This window comes from Macrobrachium nipponense, chromosome 16 (assembly GCF_015104395.2).
Source record: "Macrobrachium nipponense isolate FS-2020 chromosome 16, ASM1510439v2, whole genome shotgun sequence".
In the NCBI taxonomy this organism is placed as follows: domain Eukaryota; kingdom Metazoa; phylum Arthropoda; class Malacostraca; order Decapoda; family Palaemonidae; genus Macrobrachium; species Macrobrachium nipponense.
This window is the reverse complement of record NC_087209.1, coordinates 28,963,862-28,989,265: the sequence shown is the minus strand read 5'-3', so window position 1 is coordinate 28,989,265 and position 25,404 is coordinate 28,963,862. Positions and strand designations below refer to the sequence as shown.

The following is a 25,404-nucleotide window of genomic DNA, read 5'->3' as shown; positions in this document are numbered from 1 at the left end:
CGAGCACGTTGAAAGAAAATTCAAGCGGCTTATTTTGCCAATTCTGCTACAGCAGCCATGCCCCCACGGGGCATAACCACAATACGTTTTGAGCCGACTCTTGCACCATAAAACGCTGGAAGGATAATGAAAATGATGCTTAAAGAAAATGGAAAGCAGGTTTGATTATGGTACCAAAAACCACGAGATATCAGTTTCCAGCTTCATCTCCAATCCTGACGAGATACTCGACAATTTGGGCACGGCATCTTTGCTGATGTCAATCAAACTATTGGTAATTCAATCAAGATATAATTCGGCGACAAAACTGCAAACTGTCAAAGGTTTCCCATTACAGATGAGACCCTGTCTTACTTGTTAGCTTATATATAAAAAATAATAATAATGAAAAAATTTCCTTGTTCGTCGATTCTTCCTAAATTTTCAGACCAATGTAGACAGAAAGAGTAATTTAAAGATTACATGTAAGCACCACTGCACAACAGTCGAAGTTTAAATCAGATAAAAACACTCTCTCTCTCTCTCTCTCTCTCTCTCTCTCTCTCTCTCTCTCTCTCTCTCTCTCTCTCTCTCTCTTTCCGAAGACGATCCTAAGAATACACTACGGAATAAAGGCGATGAAAATACTGATTGAAGGGAAAGTACATCAATTTTATGAAATTTAAAGCCAAACATACTATATCGGAATATATGAGGTTAAACAGTCATCCGGGCCTCTCAAAATAACTGTAGTTCTGGTGAACAGATCGGAAGACTTTTGTTTCAGTTAATCGCACTCAACTTCATAAAGCCATATAAACGTTAACATTTCAAACAAAAGATTCACAAAAAATAGAATAAGAATGTTTTATAAGCTTTATTACAAAAGATAAAAAAAACAGAATAAGAATATGTTATAAGCTTTATAAAAAAAGATAAAAAAACAGAATAAAAATGTTTTATAAGCTTTATTACGGAAGATAAAAAAAAAACAATAAGAATGTTTTATAACCTATCTAACAGAAGATTCACAAAAACCGGCCATGAAACTCTCATCCACGGCCCATGAAACTTTCAGCCATAACCCAGTGGTGGCCAGTGTTGTTGGCACCTATAACGAACATGGCTAACTTTAACCTAAAATAAAATAAATTATTGAGGGTAGAGGGCTGCAATATGGAACGTTTGATGATCGGAGGGTGGCTGATCAACACACCAATTTGCAGCCATCTAGCCTTTGTAGTTGTTAAGATCTGAAGGCGGACAGACAAATAGCCATCTCAATAGCTTCCTTTTACAGATAGTAATTAAAAATATAAGTTTCTATTCATCATTTCTCAAGATTTCAAAAACAATAAAGAAAAAAAATAGCCTTAGAAATCCAAAGTTCGATGAGCTTCTCAGCCTTTTTGCTCAAAGGGCGTTCACCTTCAGTCAGTGCGAAACCTACTGGGCAACTGCAGTCCTAAGACTAAGGTTACTATATCTTTTCATAAACCCATCGCGCGGGGACCAGAAATCTTCGGAATGCGCAGTTTAGATGCTGTTTCTTTCCCTCTTCTGACAAGCTTTCACATTTTACCCAGCTCACTGTTATTCCTGAGACTTATCATTTTCCCTTGAGAGGACGCCCATGACATCCTTCGCGGAGAGACCCTCCCTTATCCCTTTAAGATGTCTTCGCTTTTTCTCGGTCCTGAATTAGAAAAGGGCATCGCCAGTCCCGCCGGCCTTTGAACTGAAATTATGGCGTGACTTCCGCTCGTGTAAAGAACGTTTTGTGATCACGACATTTTGAAGTAAAACAAGAGTCATACATATACCCACTTTTTACAAAGACCCAATTGTTATGCAAAAAAAAAAAAAAAAAAAAAAAAAAAAAGTGGAAATGTCTCACAAAATGAAATCCTAATAAATATAAATGAACGAACAAAAGAGATGAAAAACTTTCAAGCCCAATAAATCTTTACGAGGCGTAAAATTGAAGCAACGTGGCCATGCCACAACGCACACACTGTAAAATGCTAAAAGAAAGAGGTTTCTACTTGTGCGCCACCTAAAAAGAAGAAAAAAAAAAAAAAAAAAAAAAAAGGGGGGGGGGGGGGGAAGAATTGGGTCTTCCCCATCTTCACTTCATCAACGACACAAAAGTTCGAAAGGCCTATAGCTATATCCTATTTGTGAATGGAGCACGGGAAAGGGAAAAGGTAAATCTAGCCACTATATCCCATCTGTCAACGGAGAAATAGCTGGCTGGTGTCTCGCAACTTTAGATCTAACCTCAAACGACTTCCGAGAGGAAAATACAACTTCTCTCGTCTTTCGTTCTTCTGTTCACAAACAAAGGCATATACACAATTGACACAAACAAGCAGAATACATACATCACATACACACTCCTATAAGGTATTCGCATGCAAATATACACTTATAGTCACAATCACACACCAACTCTCCTTTCCCCCCTCGGATCAAACCATTGAAAACTTCCCCAAAGGAAGGCAAAATAAATTCAAAGTCTGATGGAGAGAGAGAGAGAGAGAGAGAGAGAGAGAGAGAGAGAGAGAGAGAGAGAGAGAGACTCCAGTCGAGTCTCTAAGGATTAGGTATTCGAAGTAATTGAAGAGTACAAATCGCAGCCATTTGAAGGAGCGAGCTCGCCTCTTCCCCCCCGAGACATCCCGTCTGCTCACACACTATTTGTTACTCGGCTTCCGTTGGACCCAACTCCGTCAACACCCACCCAACCACCCCCAACCACCCCAAAACCCCCCCCCCACAGAGAGAGAGAGAGAGAGAGAGAGAGAGAGAGAGAGAGACCAACACACACAGACTGCTCAAAAGTTACTGATGCTGCATGGTTTAGATAAAATGAATATTCGTGACATGTTTTGGTCATTTACCTCAACATCAGAAGATTCCAAACAACAACAACAACAACAACAACAACAAAAATAATAATAATATGAATGTCGATAAAAAATCAATCCTTTTAATATTGAAAAAATATCATATTCTAACAATTATGTATTAAACAACAAAAACTTTTAAGTTTATCCCAAGAAGATGAAATCCAACTAAAGACAAGGCGAAGAAAACGTCTACGAATAAAAGATGCAGGTCACTCATAGGCCCAGAAGAAGCATCTGGTGATAATTAATTGCAGTCACGAAGTAGGAAAGTTTAAATAGAACGTCCCACAAGGCCGGCTCGACATGCCCAACGGGGCACTCGGAGACAGATCACTGAACTTGTACTGTACTTCCAGGCAAGAGTTCAACCTGAGACAAAACCTGGTAAAAGCTACAGTGGGGAAATACATCGAGGCAGAGTCCTAAAATAACTAGGCCACAACTTTGTACCCACAGACCTTTCAATTTACAAGGCAGTATAGCTTCAATTCCCTGAAAACTGCGTTTAAAATATAAGAAAATCAGAGAGAATTTTCATTTTTTATCATTACATAATAATAATAATAATAATAATAATAATAATAATAATAATAATAATAATAATAATAATATTAATAATAATAATGCAGACAGGACAATGGCAAACAGAACAGAGGAATGCCACAACAAACCCATGCACAGACATTACATGAGACAGACTAAAGAACTGACCAGCGATGAAACATGGCAATGGCTACAGATGGGAGACCTCAAGAAGGAAACAGAAGGAATGCTAACAGCGGCAAAAGATCAGACCCTAAGAACAAGATAAGTTCAAAGAACGATAGATGGAAATAACATGTCAACGACATGCAGGAGTGCAATATGAAAAACCGAGTCCATAAACCACATAGCAAGCGAACGTCTTGCACTTGCACAAAACCAGTACGAACAGTGGCATGATTCAGTAGCAAATGCCCTCTAATGGAGCCTGTGCAATACAGACCAGCTAGCTTGCAAGTGGTATGATCACCAACCTAACAGAGTGACAGAAAATGATCAGGCAAAGATCCTCTGGGACTATGGTATCAGAACAGATAGGGTGATAGGTGCCAACAGACCAGATGTGACGCTGATTGACACGTTCAAGAAAAAGGTATCATTGATGTCGCAATACTACGATACACCAGAGTAGATCAGAAAGAGAAAAAATTGATAATTATTCAAGACCTGAAAATAGAAATAAGGATATGGGATATGCTAGTGGAAATTGTACCCATAATCATGGGAACACTAGGCACGATCCGCGGGATGCAACGCGGAATCCCACACTATACAAACAACCCAGTCAAATAGGAAGACTGATAGAAAAAAAAAAATAATAATGATAACGACTGACGTTAACAAATCCTATTAGGAAACAATGCGCCTTCTTTAAAATCATCATTCCTAAAACTGAAACAATTCCCAAAAAGGACCTTTTAGGTCTTAAGTTCATTGTGGCGAACAGCCTACCAATCAGAAGGCCGAAAGCAAAAATCTATGTTTTCGGTGAATTTCCTTCTTTGCCCCATTCTTTCGTTGTCAAAATATTGAAATTCGACTAAGTAGCTTTCCCAGTTTTCGTCAGCATAATAATAATAATAATAATAATAATAATAATAATAATAATAATAATAATAATAATAAACAAATACCAAAGACATTGTAAAAACAATTCAAAGTGTGAACATTTTAAATTGTATTGATGGAAAATAACAGCCATTAGCGTGCTTTAAAATTTGTGGGCTAACAGGTTCGTACATCCATGGCTGAGAAATGAGTATTACACATAATTAGTACACAATTACCTATACATGAGAGAGAGAGAGAGAGAGAGAGAGAGAGAGAGAGAGAGAGAGAGAGAGAGAGAGAGAGAGTCATCCGATGATAAACGGACTTAAAAAGGAGAAAACACCAGAAAAGGAAACAAGCGAAGCCGCCGACGCCCAGACCAGGGCATTATCTGAAAACATATTCCCAACCGGAATGTCCGAGCACCTAGATCTATATTTACCAACATAACGCACACCGGACGATTTCGCGGGACTGTCATTATGGGTGGCCATTCCGCAAAACGTTTTATTTTTCGTTGCTAATCAATGGGGGGGAACTACGAAATTCATTCACGATTGGTTTTATCTCCCGCAACGGCAAGATATGGATACGGCTGTTCACTATTTTGCAGAGTTACTTTTAAATCAGTCCTCCAAATTCGGCTTATTTCTAAAAAAAAAAAGGAAGTCTCTTGAGGGCCAAAATGCTACGTAGCATTGTTAGCATTTGTTTGTATATATACCAGTTTTATGTTTCGTGGTCAAGCAAAGATATTATGCCATATTCTCCAAGGTCAAAAACAAGCATACAAAAATGATCCAGTTGAGTATCCCTCTACTTGCAAGAAATAGCGGTCTTCTAAATAAAACCAGATCATAGTAAAAACATCAACTTCAAGATCCATTTACGAAAAATAAAAATCTGCATCAAAATTCGTCACAATCCGTCATTAGAGAATCCACAGCCGATTTAACTCAAAATCCATCATAATATGGATCCTGGTCGACAAATCACCTCAGTATTGGAACTGGAATACAAGATGTAGGCCAGCGCCAAGCATTGGGACCTATAAGGTTATTCGGCGCTGAAAGGAAAATTGAGAATAAAGGAGGTTATAAAGGTGTATGTAACGGGCAGAAAACCTATCAGTTGCACTAGGAAACAACTGATAGGAGATGGTGGAAAGTACGATAGAAGTCATGAACGGAGGTATAGTAAAAGGAGTGAAAGGCGTTGCAACTAGGGGCCTGAGGGACGCTGCAAAGATCCTTAAGTAATGCCTACAGTGCACCAGCGCGAGGTGCAAATCACCTCAGCATTACAATCAAAACCACAGACTGATTACCAGTCAAATCTATCATCAAAGGTCTATAAGTTCTAGTTTAATAATGCTTATTCACAAGAGAGAAAAACAGAAGACGGAATATTTACGCAGAAAGACCGAAATGCTATAGCCGTACGAGATAGAGACTAGAAGAGACTTTAAGAGAGACTAGAACGAATTCCGAGAAATAAAGCTGGGTCTGCATTCTAAACCCTAATTGACTACCTTCAAAGTAGCGGTCAAGACTAAATGCCCCAACAAAACCAAAAGCAAAATGTCACTGTGGAAGGCTCACGTTATATGTCGTATTCACTCATCCAAAATGAAAGTGAACCTAAAGAAACAAAATAACGTGTTAACAATGGAGAACTTTTGAAAATTGTTTCTACCCTGCTTCCATAATAATTGCTTTACCAATTTAATCTTAGCTGTCAAGTCCAGCACGATTACTGTTCTTAGCCTGTATCGGTACAATATATTATATTAAGACAATTTAGTAATAATAGAATTCAACTGTCACAAGTATTCCTTACAAAATATCTAAGCGTTTTTCCTCTCATGCTATTAGCACTTTTCATTGGCGATGGCAAGGAGAACTGACATGGATAAAATGAGTTTGCCAGAAGTGGGAAAATAATGTTATGAATAGTCACGTAAGGGTATTATGTGTAAGATATTATAAAAGCAACAATTTTACAGAGGAATTAGGTTGCAAGTGTATGGAGGGACTACAGCTGTTAAAATAATACAAGTGAACTAGGTGTAAAAAAACGAAAACACGACAAAAAAGTGAAAGATATAGCCTAAACGCTTGCTGAAAAATTGTTTGAAGATCGTTTGGACATGCAAGCAGGAATGAAAGATGGAAGGAGCAAAAGATAAAGAAGTTTTAGATGTTTTAGAAAAGAAAAAACTCAAACCAGTACACGTTTAACAGGGTGCAAACAAGGACAACATAAAAGTATATATATATATATATATATATATATATATATATATATATATATATATATATATATATATATATAAGAAACAAAAGACAGAAGGAAACATCAGTCGAATTAATACCGCATATATATGAATGTTTAGTGGTGGAATTCAGGGAATAAAGGGGAGAGGGGATAAAATTGAGGGGGACTTACATTAACAAAATTTTCAAACAAGAGTTAATAAAATGCTAACCTTGATCTCTGAGGCATGTGCAATGATTTGTCTTTAATCCTGTATCACCAACGAATTTAATTAAAATAAAACTAAAAAAAATCTTTATTCTTACGACAACGTAATAAATAATAACCCCTTTTTCAAAGACACTTCGTTATCTCGTATTACAAAATCATCAGAGAAAATAAGTTCAAAGGGTGTGTAAATGGTGAACGAGGAGCTACTGAAATATAGATCGCAATATCTTAGTTGTGGAACTTTTTCCTCAGCTTTCCGGCTTCACAAATGAACACTGTTAGGTCAACGCCACTGATCGTAAGGGTGGTAAACTGTCTAAAAGGCTTATTAGAAAAGTGGAAGATCCGAAGTTGAAAAAGTGGAAGTCCCTCAAACTTTTAGAGTCAAGTCGCCAGAAAGTTTGCAGGATGAGAGAGAGAGAGAGAGAGAGAGAGAGAGAGAGAGAGAGAGAGAGAGACGAGAGAGAGAGAGAGAGGAGAGAGGGGGGGGTAGGGGGGGGAGAGTATTGCAACTCAAGACGCAAGTAGCCCAATGTCGGAGCCTGACTGGATTTCGCAGTTTTATTAACCATAAAATCTCACACCACTAGCCAGCAGATGCTTTTCAAACGGGATGGGATAATCAATGAATATAAGCTTTAATCGCCTTTTACGAATGCAAGTCATCCACATTAACCTTAACAGTACGAAAAAAAATATGTCTCGCTTGAAAATTATGTGGATTTCCATACCACAAAATGAACGGCAGTGGGTCATTTAAGTTAACAGAGTATTTTAAAAAAAAAAGCTAAGAAAATATTCAACATGTTTTTTTTTATGAGAGAGAGGAACCAAAATTAAATATCCTTGTCTAGACCAGGCCTATATAAAATTGAGAGAAGGATAAAACAGTGGGTCCTCATCCTGGGGAAAAGACGCTAGCCTCTACAGAATGTATTATACAATGGGTATACCGTTTATCCATTATTCTTCACTTGAAAAAAATGAGATGTTCTAAGAGTTATTTACAAAACCAATCAGACAGATTTCATTAAACACGTTTAAAAGAAGTGTAAAAAAACAAATAAAATTATATGTATTTTCTAAAACTATCTAAATAACGTAATTTGGTTTAGACTTCGCTTACATCTAAACCATGAGCTCCTCCGACCCAAGTATTACCTGTAACATTACTTTTTATCACAAAAGGGCTGCGAAAAAAAGTTACAATTTACTAAACATACCAACAGCAATTGCACCATCGTATCAAATCGTATGAGGTACCATGTAGGGAAGGACAACCTGGGTGGTTACCGACTGACACCCAAGGCTAATAAATTCCATATATATTGTCAAAGCAACTAGGAAAGGATCAGAAAAAAAAAGGTGTCGAAGAAAATTTGTTCTAATTCTAGTTTTAGCAAGAGAAACGTAACCCCCTTTTTTCATGACTCTCAATCTTTTTTTGATGTCTTTGAATCTAGATGAAATTCTCGACAACCTGTTGGCAGATAAGACATAACAAAAAATGTGTTCACATCCGGAGCGATTTCATCTGAAAACAAGTTTGAACTTAGGAATGTCACCTGATGAAACGCCAACCTATTTGGGGCTATAAATAGTCGTCGACTTAAAGATCATGCTATACTTAGGGGTCATATATATATATATATATTATATATATATATATATATATAATATATATATATATATATATATATATATATATATGTATATATATTATATATAATTGGTGGCACTTTGACACCCATTCAAAATTCCTGCCTTTGAGGGATTTCTTTATCATAATAATTATTTCGGTTAAATTTCCCTGATACCCTAGAAGATTATGAAATATATCTTGCAAGCAGTTCGAAACCAAGTGGATCTTGTCTGTCCTCCACCGGGTGACAATAGGGGAGAGATGATACAGCCACCCTCCCCTGCTAAACGGTTTGTCCGCCCTAGGTGGAGGCGGGGTAGCAAGGGGAATAGGAGGGCAGGGGTGACATCCACCCTCCTCCTGCGAACATGTTTGTCGCCCCGGATGGAGAGAGAGAGAGAGAGAGAGAGAGAGAGAGAGAGAGAGAGTGTGTGTGTGTGTGTGTGTGTGTGTGTGTGTGTGTGTGCTGTGGAATGAAGCAGAGTTCCCTGGGGATATGTGTTCATTGCCCGAAGAAGAGGCAAAGATTATTAACACAATCACAATCGTCCAATTTCTACACTCAAATCTAGTTGTCCAAAAGGATCTGTGGATGTATGACGAGTGAATATTAAATTGCAAAATTCAAGAAGTTGGAAAGAAAGCACCTCAGCTGGAGGCCAACAGGGCGATGGCAAGACAATAATACTGCCACAGAGCGCTGCCCATGCCAGGGTACGCATGACTTCCGACGACATAAGAATGACAAAAGAACTGGTCGGATTTGTTGGTTTATATATGCCGGCGTGACAATGATCAAAATGTCTTGGAAACCTAACCCTGAGAGAGAGAGAGGAGAGAGAGAGAGAGAGAGAGAGAGAGAGAGAGAGAGAGAGAAGAGAGAGATTCTTTAAAATACTGTACATGTGGTCTTCAATATGTTGGAGGACTCTGATTCAAGATCTCTTTATACGCTGAGGCCAACCTACAGAATATTCACGCTCTTGGTTCAGCCTCATTTGTAGGAATGAGGCTACATACAACCACTTAGTTTTAAAATATATACGGCCTGGTAAGAACTATACTATTAAAATCCTCATTATATGAGTACGCAGTATGTTTTCGAATATATCCTTTGTAACAGGCGAAGACCAAATTAGGACTTGCTGTCCTCCAACCAGCAACTACCCTATTTCACCACTGGCCCCTAATGCAAACAGAGAGAAGAAACCTTGGCTTGCCGTGGCCCACATTTCAGGATAGTAAGTAACGTCCCTAGGGTTGGGACTTGCCGTCTCGAATATTAGCAGTAATTTTTGACAGAACTGATACGCTAGCACACAATAAATTTACAAAATCAATCAAAAGGACCTCTCCCAAGCTCAGTAATGATGTCCAGACCTCTGGTTGAAAAACATTAATAATAATAAATAATAATAATAATAATAATAATAATAATAATAATAATAATAAATATCCGCCGGAAGTAAGTTACAATTCGGAAACGAGGTTTTAGTAACTAAAGCTAATAAATGCTTCTCTATTAAAAATAAAAAAAAAAAATAAAAATTTTCAGGGACGGATAATTCCTTTCTCATCACAAATCCCATATATATATATATATATATATATATATATATATATATATATAGATATATATATATAATATATGTGTGTGTGTGTGTGTGTGTGTGTGTGTGTGTGTGTGTGTGTTTTACTTCAACTTCTCCCTTGTGTGTAATGATTCACAGACTTAGCCTACAGGAACATACATACATCAGAAATTACTATAAATCTACGAGACAATTAATTAAAATCATGAAAATATGCATTTGCAACAAGAGTCAAATATACATGTTTCATGAAAATAAATTTAAGACTCGACTGTATGCCCTAAAGCGACTCCACACAACAAGGTCTGTTGATACTGACCTGGTTATATACACAAACAGTTCTATCAGACATGAATGTTTTTGCAAAAGTTGCAAAAACATACATCCTTCAACATAAATGTGTCACCTATGCATTAAAAAATTAAAGTAATCAATCCAATGGAGCAGACCTCAGATTAAGAGAAAATAGAAAGGCATAGAAAGACAATCACAGTTCTTAAAAAAAAGAAAGAAAAAAAAAAGTGATGAAAGGAAAGCATTATGTCGGGAACTGAACAATTTTGCGAACTAACCTCCCATTTAGAATATTTACCGCGTTCTCCACCGTCCATTTTGGATTTTCCCCATGATGGCTCCTCCGCCGCCAGAAATTTATTTACCTGTTCGACTTGTGGACTTCGGACCTCATAAAACTTGAGTGCTATAGCCTCGAATATCCACCCGAATGTCAGCTTTAATTTCTGAGAAATGATGTCTGGCTATTGAATTGTTGTGAAATCTGAACTTGTCTGAAAATTCTGGAGCTAATAATTAAATATTCACTGGTAGACATGCTACCACAAAATCCCCGAAAAAGCTACCGGCCTCTATCTACTAACCTTTCTGGACTATTAAATTTTTTCTAAACTAGAGGCAGCGTTCCATTTAACAACAGAAAATCCACATTCTTTTTCTTTTCTTTTTTTTTTATTCAACAACTGGAAGCAAGAAGGGACATTCAGACTGAGGGAAGTTCTCCTATACTCAGGTTGGTTTCACCGAAGGAGCACGAAAAATACTGCATATCTCGTTCAAGATGAAAATGCACGAAAAACTATAGCATGTCTGATTTACTGACTATTCATTTACAATCTCCAAAGCCACCTCATTTCAAAATCCTATACAACCTTTTCTTTGACAAAACCTCCATAAACCCCCTTAATTTCTATTCTTTTTCCAATCTTTTAATCCATATTCTCACTTGAAAACGTTTTAGCTCAAGACCAAAACCATTTAACCTCAGCTCAAGATCAAAACCATTTAAAATCAGCTCATGATCAAAACCATGTAAAATCAGCTCAAGATCGAAACCATTTTAAATCGGCTCATGATCAAACCCATTTAAACTCGGCTCATGATCAAACCCATTTATACTCAGCTCAAGATCAAACCCATTTAAACTCGGCTCAAGATCAAACCCATTTGTAAATCAAAGCTCAAGATCAAAACCCATTTAAAGACAAGCTTTCAGAATCAAACCATTTGTTTTAACCCTTTAGCTCAAGATCAAACCCATTTTAAAACTCAGCTCAAGATCAAAACCCATAAACCCTCCAGCTCAAAGATCAAACCGAATAAAAATTCAGCTCAAGATCAAAACCATTTAAACTCAGCTCAAGATCAAACCCATTTAAACTCAGCTCAAGATCAAAACCATTTAAACTCAGCTCAAGATCAAACCCATTTAAACTCAGCTCAAGATCAAAACCATTAAACTTAGCCAAGATTCAAACCCATAAACTTTTTTTTGCCTCAAAATGAATCAAAACCCATTTAAACTAAATCAGCCCCCCCCCCCTCAGATCAAACCCATTTAAACTCTGCTCATGATCAAAACCATTTAAACTCAGCTCAAGATCAAAACCATTTCAACTAAAGATAAAACTTCAAGAACCTGAATGAAAAACTCGAGCGCTAACGTAACGTATGACACAATAAAGCACAAGAAGGATAAACATTAAACTTGACTTCCAAAACAAAAGGCTAAAATGCGACGCCCAATCACAAAAACTCTCCAGAGGAAAAGACCTCCTCCAACAGAGGCGGATGAAACAAAATACCGAAAAAAGCAGAAGCCCAGAAGGAGCCATTTGTTATTCAGTAGAGGATTTTAGTAAGCTATTTCTTGATCACATTGAGCGGGTGTACGTAGGAAATTGAGCCATTTATATAACGTCAGAGAGACCGCCCCTGCTGAGAGCAAACACCATCTAACATTCCCCCCTCCTCCCCCACCCCAACCCACACCCCGCTTCTCCCTCAACCCCCAATTCCTCCCCTCCTCCTCCATCCCTTCCCAAACCATTCCCCCCTTCACCCTGTGGGACGGGAGGAAGGAAAAGCGGGGGGGGGGGGGGTCCCCATCCCCCCTATTATTTCCATATTCACCCTTGTCGCTGTTTTACACAGAGGAGCTATTCCGGGGAGAGAAGTAATGGGACACCAATGTCAACCCCCTCCCCCTTAAATAATGTCAACCAATGGAAGGGGGTAGTGCTCTTTCATAAATTCCCTTTTTATGGAAAGCCGTTAACTTGTTTTTAAAGCTGATCTCGGTATCATCTTCGTGTTAAGAGAATCCCTTTTTCCTCCGCCACTCGCCGCGAGGATGAAGACCAGAGGAAATGACCGAGCTCCTAACATGAGCATTTCACGCTGTAATCGACGAAGGAGAAAGAGACTCAAACGTTAACATTGATAAAATAATCAGATAATATTCAGTACTGTTAATAGGAGCATCACGTTCCGTAGATAGTGGAGAAATCAATTACCTATTGATTCGTACGAAAATGTGATATAACTGCTAAGTCGGTACGGAAGGAATTTTGTTGCTTTATACTGATGCCTGGAGTTTCTTAATGAAAATGAAGAATACGAACGTGTGCTTCTGTCATTCGTGTTATATGCCACAAATATTTTCGTTTATTTATTGTAATTTGTTACATTTCTCTTAAAAGACGTTTTATGTAAGTTATTTTTTGCGAATCATTTATTTCTGAAACTAAGAATTATAATTTTTTTCCGAGTCACTCTAACAACGAAGAGATGTTAGTTTTATAGTTTAGCATCATTGCCACTATTTTGCAGTATATATTTCCTTTAAGATACTCTAAATGCATCAGTACAAAACTACAAAAATTTTTCCCAACATGCTTCGCATATACATTCCATTACCACATTTTCATTTGAACCAATGAGGTATTTGCATTTGAACCAATGAGGTATTTGCTTCCACTGTATACGGCATATGCCGCTCCTATCAATGTAAAAGGCGATAATGTCTTTATGCATAAGAAAAAAGGCAAGAAGTCCGTCTACGACACCTTCTGTCCTGGAGACCTCTTGAAATTTTCGATTATATCTATTGGTTTCCATAATGTATGCTGGTCCATGACACTAGATCTTAAGAAGGTTCTTTTTTACTTAATCTTATAAAAAATCTAACTCGTATTTTTATCCGTTCAAAAAAAGGGCGACCGTTTTCGCACAGATTCGATGACCCTAGTCGTTGCGATGCCAGTTGTCATGAATGAATCAACCTTTTCAACTGTTGCTTTAAATAGCTGACCTTTCAAAAGCATACTCAATCTGAAGCCTTCTTGTGACCCACTGCCACTAACACCGAAAGACTAATTTTGTTAGAGGTTTCTACGCTTTGCTTTTAGAGAAGCGGTTGCCAGCACCATGCCAATACTACTACAGAGGAGTCTGACAAAGCCCTTTATTTCCTATTTTTGGCAAAGTATGTGCAAAGCGCTCGATGTGTGTTAAAGCTACCGATTCACTGGCAACATGGCAGTGAGCCATGAAAACCACTTTCATTCACAGCTTATCATTCGATGACCAACATCTACCATTTTTGTGGGCCGCATCCCAAGGGAGAAATGAAACGAAGCGAAAAATATAAAATACTCGTATCTTGTTAAAACTATAATCATCTCAAGAGAGAACGAGCTTTGCACATTTAAAATACTTGTTCAATTTAAACGGCCTACATTGGTGGCTATTTTAAGATATGAGTGAAAAATGTGTGTTCAGCATACGACAGGTCATGTGACGCAAACTTTAGTATAAGGCTAAACTGAGGGCAACTAAATCTAGTCCAAGATATGTGACCTAATACACTACGGAATCACAAGTGATTTATCAAAAACACTATTGGTAGACATTCTCTCAGGATCTTTCTCCAAGTATTTCACTAGTCAGCTACCTTAAATGATTACAACAACCCGATTTCACGTTTTCAGGCATTAAAATTGATAGATCTTGATTCGGAGACGGTTTCTTTTTTTTTTACTTTCCTAACATTTTATGAACAACGCTCACACACGCTTCTATATACCTTATCCAGTTCTCAGACTACCATCATCTCTACTTACATATTTGAACGAGGGTGCAATGTGGCCAGCTCCCATCACTGAATAAATCAGTTAATATCCTGACTTCGAGGAACCAAGTCAACTCATGTAAACATAGGGAGCGCTTCTGACATAAATTCACTGAATGACGATGGGGGATTATGCCGTGACCATACGCTTCCCCGTGAGCCGTCTACCGAGTGTTACTTTTTTCTGGTAGATTGTAATTTCAGGCTACAATAACAATAATTATTTTATAGCCTCCTGTGCTTCAATGGCTCGTCAAGGAAGGTTTACTTAATAGTGGAAATCTGCTTGGCCGCTAAGCATATCTTCTACCTTTTTTTTCCCCCTTAATTTATCCATACAAAAGAAGGTAAAACACGAACACAACTTAACCAAAGGAGCAAAATGAGCTAAATATTACCTAACAGCTCAAAGTAACTGACAAACACACAATCATAGATACAGTTAATCCGTTTCCCCTGAAAAGAGGAGCTGCCTACAGAGAAAACACAAGACGGTGTTCTTTGCTATAGTGCACTTCATCAACTGATTACATAACACATACAGCTTCATTATTCATATCATCCTGCAAGCACATCAAAGAGTGAAGAATGATTTGCATATTAATCATTTTAGCTACAATATTAAATGAGACTGACAGGACATTCGGTCGTTCTATTAATAGTGTAAAGATCATAGAACTGTTGCATTCCGTAGAGGCAAGGTTATAGACCCACATTACACAAACATGCTGATAAACTTCAACATTATCCCAGCTCATTATGATTTCTATAAAACGTTCTTTCACTAACACAATAATACCAGATATCAATACTTATTATCATCACTATTGCTGACAACTTTTACCATCAACGGTAGTAATTACAAGCATCCAATGCTGATCATGATCACCAAAGTCTCTATAGAAAAAAAAATCTCTTCGTAACGTATTTTTATCAATTCCGTCATCAGAATCACGCTTAAAATTACCTAATAATTCCTAATAAATTTTCATCGCTTACTTTACTACTGCCCAATAGTTTTTTCGAACAGAAACGTATATACATCAGGTTCTAATGCAAGAACGTATCCTCTTCAAAGTGATTGATGCTGAATTGCGCAAATTCTCGAACAAGCGATTTTTATTACTATATCCGCTGATCCAATCTTGAGCTTTGGACATCTTCATCATGTGGCTTCGAAAACTGACAGTTAAGTAAATCTACGGATACATTGACCACGTTTCACAAACACGTTCCCCATCGGGGGGAAATCTCTGCCTTTACTATATCTGCTGTGACCTGTTTCTCCCGAATTAATTCTAAAGAAATTTACTTCCTATAAATTGGGACATTAATTTAGTGAAAGAACTGGACCAATAACTAAGCCAATAGTACAAAAAAAAAAAAAAAAAAAAAAAAAAGTTAAAACAGCGTTTTCTGCAATAACGTAACTTCGTCTCAAAGGGAGTTCCGATATATTATTACAATAATAAATTGAAATGCAAATTATTTGTTTTATTCTGTCCAGTTATTTAAAAAAAAATTCGTGGGTTGTTCGATACCTTAAGAAGCCTTTGAATCAAGTTTAATACAATAATTCTAAAGGAATAGATGGTTACGTATAAATGAGACTATACTATCAAGATACCAGGGGAAGAAAATTGGCATTTTATCCACATAACTCTTCATTATAGCAACAACAACTCAAAATTTACATGCAACAATGGAAACTTCACTTACCATGCCATTATCGACGGCATATCCGGGCGAGTAGACGCTTTTATCTGAGGGGAAAAAAAGAGAGCAACTTGTTAGTTTTCTCAGGATACAAAATAAAAATGGTACGGTAAATCACGGTGAAATTACGAAGAGAGAGAGAGAGAGAGAGAGAGAGAGAGAGAGAGAGAGAGAGAGAGAGAGAATCTTTCGGTTGGTTTCAATAACTAATATGAGTAAACGTGTCTCGAAACAGTCGACAACAACGCTGACCCCGAACGACAATCCTTACATTGTAAATTGCATTTAAAACAGACATTTAAATACTCCAGTGGATTCCTGAACCAGAGCTACGTATATTAACTGAATTGGGCGGAAGGATTAACGCCTAATTTCACATATCATTTAACCCGGACCCTTTCCTTAAACTGAAATGTCACTACTTCTGGGTGAAAGCTACTGAACGGATTTATTAACACTTAAGGGAGAAGGCCACTGATAATTATAACTTTTCTACCAACACCTAGCTTCCTTCGGCCAGTCATGACCGTGCCGTTGTCTTCCCCATACAAATCAACCTGACGTCCTCGTTATTTCCTGATAGGAAGAACCAGCAAGTGAAGAAAAGCGCAAAAATTCCCGTCCCCCAAAAGTAGCACATTTCGAAAAAGGCAACAACCTTTCTTCAGTCCTTCGACTGTTAACTGAAAAAAGAAAAGGGTAAAGCTAGTTCGACTCCAACAAAATCTCTATCGAAGAATCGATTAATCAAAACACAATCAATGAAACACAAAAATTGGTTAGGCGGGGAGGGCGGGTGAGGATGGGGGATGGGCGGCGTGGAGGTGGGGGGGGGTGGGGGGGGGGGGGGGAGGGGGAAGAGGGCCTGCCCCATTTCGATTTTGAGCGGAGCGTGAGCGTAGAGTGTATAAATCTCCACCAGGCAATTTTCAAGCGTATAATGAATGAAATGTCAAACTGTTCCGCCACGTTCGACTTGTTAAATTAAAATGGCGACCATCATTTGTCAAGCAGGCCCGACTTGGAGGAGGTTTTTACGAGTATTTCTCACTCTAATCGTCCCTTTTGAGAGAGAGAGAGAGAGAGAGAGAGAGAGAGAGATTCTTGAAGATTGTGTAGTCATGGAGGAATAGTGAAGCATTATCTCCAAAAGACTTTGATTTCAAGTACTTGAAAATTAAACACTTATTTTATCTTTTTTTTTTTCTTTTACATTTGATCATTCTCACCAAGAACTTCCAAGAAAACCCCTATATGAATAATGACGATATTATCACATCTACCACTCGGCCCGAGCTCATCACGAGAGAGAGAGAGAGAGAGAGAGAGAGAGAGAGAGAGAGAGAGAGAGAGAGAGAGAGAGAGAGAGAATTCTAGCCGTTTACGAATTAAAAAAAAACTAACTTTCCATTTCATATGTTTTCACCTTACGAATTTTGCTGTCCAGCTCCTGGAAAGGAACTCACGTACCCATTACGAGGGCAAGCGGAACCACGACGCAGAGATAGTTTCATGTTTGAAAACTTTTCACACTCATCGCCAAGATTTAATGAGACAAACGAAAGAGGATACAAGTGTATAGATGTCCATACAACAAAGACGTGTTCAACACATTGAAAGCATCGAACTCCTTTCATTGAAACACTTAAAAACTGGAAAACATCATCTTCCACGACATGCACCAAGACTTCACCAAAGCACACTAAACCTAGGCCAGTTAAGTTATCGCACACACATTCATATGCTATCGAAAATGCTATAATAAAACAAAAATAAAATCCCAACTAATTTGCTGTCTTGACTATAACCTCTCTTTACAAAACTTCATCAACTCCTTTTATCTTCAAGAGTAACTAAGTCAAGGTTCAGTGACTTTACACTCTTTTCAAATATTTCATCTTATAGGCACTGTGAAAGAATGACATATACAGAGATCTATAAACAGCATTTGCTTTTATAATTTCATTTATTTATTCAAAAAGTTTACTGCTTTGTTGATGCATATAGAAATGCCCAACCCATGAAAATCTTCAATATTGTAATCACCACAGCATAAAAGTTATTTCAAACTGTAACTTCACTTAAAATATTCTCAATTGCATGAAAGGCCATCCAAAACTCAAAAAAAGTCAGTAGCAGGTGACCAAAAGAGTTCTAACCTATGCCTGAAACACCAACTCTTTTCTTTAGTTTGCATTTATTTGTTCTAACTGAGCCCTCAATTATATCAATACCAAAGGTAAGATTTATGAAAGATTTGTGAAATCTAAAAGTAGCCACTGTAAAGCTCAAATGAGTAAACTATTCCTGTATTATCTGGGCTTATCTGTAAACAAACAACTAGCCTGCCATTTTCTAATGAAAAACACGAATAACATTTAATAGCAACTAATTCCTGAGCACGTCAGAAAGAAAAGTATCCCGAAGGCTAAGGCATTCACATGACTGGCACCAGCGCCTCTAGATGAATGATCAACTGAAAAGACAAAACTGCACAGAATAGACTGTCAAGCAAGGCAACTGAGAAATCACCCAAGGTTCCCTTAGGATAGAAGAAGATTGCAAAGTTTTCCCTTCCAAAGAATCAATGTTACTCACAAAAGAATAGAATACTGCCCTCAAACGGTATAGGGGAGCAAGGTAATCTGTGAAGTGGAAAGGAATGGTTGGGTAAGTGTCCAGCTGCCTCCTTCTCATGGGCAATGGGGAACAAGAACAAGTAAAAGGAATGATGCTGTGCCTCTGCATTTGCTTCTGGGGATATTAGGGAATGAGCAACCACCTTTCCTTAATAAGACTGACTGACTGACCAAAGTAAGAGACACTGCTAAGGTGTAGATCCAAGCATGGGTCAGTGCTAACTGGGAATAAGACTGGTAAAGAATTGCTAAAAATATCAGTCCAGAACCAAGAATCCACAAACTGTCAAGTGCCTATCAGCAACAAAGCATGCAGCACCCTTGCGGATTACTACAGAGCAAATGAAACGGTACTGAGAGGGAAAGAAACAGTAACTGAGTATCCAACTTGAAGAGAAATGGAGTTAATCACACATAAAACAAAGCTTAATGACTGAGGCTGTTTACAAGTATGGTATATGTAAAGATCAGGTAAATAACAAGTTGTAACACCATACAGGCACATACTTCTACCTACAGGGGAACTGCTCACATCAGGCAGTGAACTCATCAGACACCAGTGGTAGCTACAGGCCAACCAGCAGCATGATCACATCCATTAAAACCAAAAAAGGTTTCAGTAAGGTGCACTAAACACAAGCTGTCCTCCAGATGAAACTGACTACAATGGATGTGGGTACTGTAAACCTTTGAAAACAGCATTTACTAGATTGGACAATGGGCACCAGTTGAGCCAACACTGATATGGGCACTATGACAAAATCTAGTATGGGCTGCACTGAGCACTGCAGAATACAACATATACCACTTGTACCTGAAACAGGTATCGCAGCAATATGCTGCCCCCAGAAGGGATTACTGCACCGTGCACAGTCTTTAATAGTCAAATGCAGAGTTAGGGATTTAAACCATGAGATAAATGCCAGTAAGAACAATTTCAACGACACACTATTGACCATAATAAATGCCTCTCAATGTCCCAAGAAGGCCAAAGAGCAAAATGACAAGTTCCGTTGAAAAGTACCAAGAAACAGTGCCTGTCTGGATTATGTCTGGGACGTGCATGGGGATGGACAGAGCATGCATATATGCAGACCCCCCAACATGTTCAGCATGAGCTGCATAGTATGCAAGTAGTATGCAGATCTCACTGAGAGACCATTATCAGTATGTACAGCTAAAACCATGAACACCCTTGGACCATAAGTTTTTGGACACAGGTTACTCTTGGGCAGAGTCCTTCTGTGAAGCATTAATGCATAGAGGCACTCCTCTAAAGAACTTCACAAGAATATCCACCTCTGCAGAAAAGGGTAATGAGGTTTTTATAATAAAAACAGATCCTGAAGCAAAGGAACATGATTAGTTAATGCGTTGTTCATGTATCCCTAACATACTGAACAACCATGAACACAATAACATGTAAGAGCATTATAATTACTTGTTCAAGTTTCCCTGACATAATGATCAACCACAAACCAACAAAAAATAAGAACATTATTATAATTTGTTATTCAAGTATCCCTGACATACAGTACCCACACAGCTACAATACTGTAATATGTTAAAAATAACAACTTTAAAACCATAACCACAGCAGCAATGAAGACATCTTGACTTAGCAACATGATAAAGAAAAAGGTACAGTACTTGGGAGTGGAGTGAATAGGTGGTTTCCCCATCCATCACCTAACTACCAATAACTACTTTGTTACCAATGTTCGATGATTGAAAAAGCATCACAGAAAGTACTGTATATCCATACACAGTGTGGGATACATACATTTATTTAAGGATCTGAATATAGCTGAATACTGAAGTTCAGACATATACATATATTCAGTAGGCATTGTACTCTGAAGAACTTAGCAAGTAAAAAACATCCCCACATAAAGCCAATAATTGCCTGTTTGCACACAGCAACAAACATTATCAAAGTTGAGCAATTGGCAATTTGGGATTACTCATCAACCATTTACATTTTCAGATGAAGTTTTCCTTTTAGAGGATTAGATGAGTAATCTCTCGACTTTCATCAGTCTTGTATAATACAAGATTTCCTCCAGAATCGCTGAAGGTGGCCATTTTTAAGACTGACAACATCATAGATTCAGAAAATGCCACCTGCTTAGATACTGCGCTGGACAAGCGTCAGGATGACAACAAGGATCGGCTTGTTCACCAGGCAGTGGTGAAGGCATCACATGCGATCGATAATGAGTGACAGATAGCTGGAGGCGAAAACGGGCCAGTCTCGAGTGTTTTGGAACTATAGAAATTTAAAAATTCCTTAGGATCTCGTCCAAATTCTTATGCCTTCTAACTGGACTTTCTCCTGCCAGCCTACTTCAATGTCTATTACTTTTAGGAACCACTAAGCTACCCTTATCCTCATAAACCCACATATCTCAGTTTTTGAGATCCCTTCACCAAACCACACTCATATTTTGCTTTTTCCTTGTTTGCGTTATGATCTTCCAAGGGCACTACAGCTATGAATCTCAGCATATTGTAATCAACACCTCTTCAAAAGATCTTTCATTATCATAACAAGTGACTATCTCATAAAATCCCTATTTCATATAAAAAAAATAAAATAAAAAATAAAACGAGACGTGTCAGTATTTCCTATCCAAGTAGTATAGTCACATCTTAATCATTAGGGCCTTTGTCAGTGAGAAAAAAAAAAATGCCGAGATTAAATAAATTTTCATCTTATAGCATGCAGTTAGGTCTTTCATCTTGAACTAACTCATAACCCAAATACTATGCTATGCTAACTTCTACGACTGAATATACCAGCAGGTAAACTACTGGTGTTTCCTGTTTCATAGTCTTGAGAATTACCCAAATACTTGAACATTAAACACAAAATGGGCTTGTTTTCATATCCTGACTTTGTAAGAAGCATTAACAGAAAAATCTCAGTGCTGTTAATATCAAGCTAATGACAATAATTTTTCCAAGACAATCATATACAGTACCAATATCTGAATATTCCGAAGCTCATAAAAAACTGACAATCATGAACAGCTCTCAATTTCACTTTTCAGGATCAAAATCAACTGCAAGGATTATAAAATTTTTGCAAAAACTGTGCAAAAAACAAGTTACACTTCTTAAATACACGTAGCCTATTACCTAATAATAAATGTTTAATGTTAATGCATCTTGTCAGTTTTCACTTGGGTTATTTCTTGAATTATTTATTTAGCCATTTTAACATTAATATTTAACATTTTCTGCTCTTAATTATCTAGAAATTTAACTCTATTCCTGTATACAGAACCAAACAGATGCTAAATGTGCATCAAAAGAAATTTAACTAAGCTAAGGGTGAAAGCAATACTTTACACGAAATTAACGGAGGTACTCAGGTTTGTAAAATATCAATGGGCACAAGATTTTTTTATGCCAGGGTGTAAAAGAGCTAAATGGGGAGGATCACATTACAGAGAAAGGGCATGACTTGAGGAGGTAGAAAATTCCTGTAAGGCTGCCTTATTAACATACTAAATGGTGAAGCTTGTACTGAGAGTGCGGTAAGAAAAATTTTGTTTCACCTTAGAATAATTGGAAAGAAAATGCTAGACTAATGTGTGTATATTAAAACATCCCATTAACAAACAGAGCAAATATATGTGTCAGACCTGTACTTCTCAGCGAAACAGACACATGTGCACTTGCGTAGAAGAAACAGACACATGTGCACTTGCGTAGAAGATGCAGATTTTGAAGAGTTGCAACAACAAAATATTGAAATTCAAGAGTGCATGTTACCAATAAGAAAGCTGCAGAGATGGTGTCGGGTGTTCAAAAGTTAGCAAACAGAGATTTCAGAGAACGAAATGATTCTGGCATGTGAAAAGAAGGGGAGAGGAGTACTTACTCAAAAAAGTGGTAGATATGGAAGTAGCACGACAAAGGCCAGTGGGAAGGGGTAGAAAATCATGGAGAAAGGACATACATGAAGACCTGGATCAGATGATATAAGTGGAGAAAATTACAAGTCTGACCTCTAAACAGAAAACCTGACAATGATGATGAAAATGTACTAAAACCTTACAGCAAAGAAAAGACCACAGTCTTCTATAAACTTCACAGATCAAGCCCAAAAGCATATGTGTTATTAGCCTACATGAAAAGTTAGGCTGAAGCATGAAAATCTGAATAAGTTGATGAGCTACATGGAGAAGACCCAGTAAGAGATGAAATTCGAGTGGCTGGGGAATAAGGGATACTACCAATAAGTTTCCAGGCATTTTCATTTTCCTATTTTTGACCATCTTAAAAAAATACACCATTACTGTATAATCACACATCACACATGTGCACTCATGCACGCACGCACACACACACACACAAACAAACTCACAACTTGTACAGGGTGTGGTTATCACTTACACAAACCAAAAAAAAAATTAGGAAAAATTTAAAAATTAATTTTGATACAATGTTTTTATTAAAATGACTGTACTTTGCTAACGTTTGTTCATTATTAATCTTTTCTTCAAAGTTATTTCAATGGCTGCTATAATTACATGTGTAGCCTATTCCTTACACACTGCAGTTTACACTTTTTTCTCCAAAAATACTGCATTTACAATGACAATGAATAACTTGATCACGAAATATATAGGACAAGATGCTATGCATAAATAAAGGTGACAGTACCTTTATTTTTACAATAGTAATGTTGGCCCAATTAAAAAACATCTTTGCTATAATACAATGTAAATAAATTTTCCATACCAATGCTTTTACACAATCATTTATATAAACTAATGTTAATTTATGGATTATATTTTCAAAACTACATAATACGTATCACTTAATTAAGACAAACTTAACAACTTACTGATGACCAAATCGAAACAAACATTTTTAAGGAGTGCTATATGATTATCGTATTAATGCAACAATAAACTTTGAATATTCATATGCTAAGCTCCAAAGTGAAGATGAGTAATGCTGTGAAACTTCACACTAACCTACCATTTTGAACAGGTAACCTGATATGAAATTGATACTGCATATAAACTCCACATGTACAGAAAGAGGAATCAAAAGTTCTACCAATCAGCCCTCGAAAATGCTAAATACCAATATGTAACAGGTACGTACTACTGTAATTTCAAATACACTCAAACTTAAAAGTGACAGCACAGTCAACGCCACCATAAAGCACAAAGCTTGATGTACCATATTACTACATGAAATGCTTAGGTTCTTCACTGAGGATACCCTAGCAGATTCAGTACCCTAAAGTCTTTGGCATTATTCCCAACTGAATTAGGTCAGTGGGGAAGTTGGCTAAACGCTTCATACTTACTGGAAGTATACTTTACCACAAAAAGAGCAAGAAAGAGTAGTGATAAATCGGATGAAATGCAGAGTGCTGGACTACTGGTAAAACACTCCCTTTTACAAAAATGTAAGATTCATGAAGAGGGATTTTAGTCCCCACTCTATGAAGCAGTCCTAGCCACACACACAAACACACACAAAGGAAGGTGTGTGACTGACATTTTTATAATAAAATAAAGTTTTAAATATACTCACCAAGTAATTGCATAACTATAGTTTCAACTCAAAGGGCAGCTTATATTAAAAATTTTGAGGGTAGCGTTCAAATATAGTTTGAGTAGGTGATAAGCCCATCCCACTAATGGAATACTGGAACAACCTTGCACACAATCCTTTCATTTTATGCCCTACATCCATCAGAGGGGAGGAGGGTGGGCTTCAATTCAATATTTACTTGGTTGGTAAGTATAAATAAAACTATTTTATTATAAAAATGTCATTTTTATATAAGTAACTTATCAAGTAATTACATAGCTGAATCCCACATTGACAGGAGGTGAGATACATGGACATAGTATTCTATGTGATGAATTTGAAATAATAAAGTTGCTAGCAGTGAATACAATGCTAGTCATTCCTTATCAGTTAAGAAAGCCTGTAGTACAATACTGCAACTGGCTGTCCCTCAACTTAACCTGTAGTGGCGTGGAGGTACAGCCAGGGGTCACCTCTCCTTAAGTGGGAGCTATGTACCAAAGGAGTACTCTGATGGCTACCAATGCATCAGTGGAAGTTAAGAAACTAGGGAGTTATCTGATAGCCAGCAAAACTTTAAAAGGTGCCCTTCCCCTGGGAGCAGTACCAACATAAAAAACAACTAGAAACACTGTCACTTACACTGAGATAGCACCACAACCCATCCACTGTGAGTGGTGGGTGCTCCAAGTACTTTGTACCTTCTGGCTCCTAAAAACTCTCTACTACCTCGCTAGAAAGTGAAGAGATGGTAAGAGAAAATCCTTTGCTTTCTCATTCCATACCATGCCAGTCACTATCTTGTGGAACTGCAGAATCTTAAACTCGATTTAGCTGGCGCTAGGCGAGCCAAGGA

At 37.5% G+C, this 25,404-nt stretch overlaps 1 protein-coding gene across 4 annotated transcripts in view; it reads right to left on the bottom strand.

Moving 5' to 3' along the window:
• The window catches only part of LOC135195630 (transcription factor 12-like), a 642,011-nt gene that overhangs the window by 587,196 nt on the left and 29,411 nt on the right, over nucleotides 1–25,404 (bottom strand). For all 4 annotated transcript variants that reach the window (XM_064221981.1, XM_064221983.1, XM_064221982.1 and 1 more), the window contains exon 2: nucleotides 16,351–16,394. In XM_064221981.1, coding sequence (XP_064078051.1) covers nucleotides 16,351–16,394 — 44 coding nt within the window. The remainder of the gene's footprint in view (nucleotides 1–16,350; nucleotides 16,395–25,404) is intronic.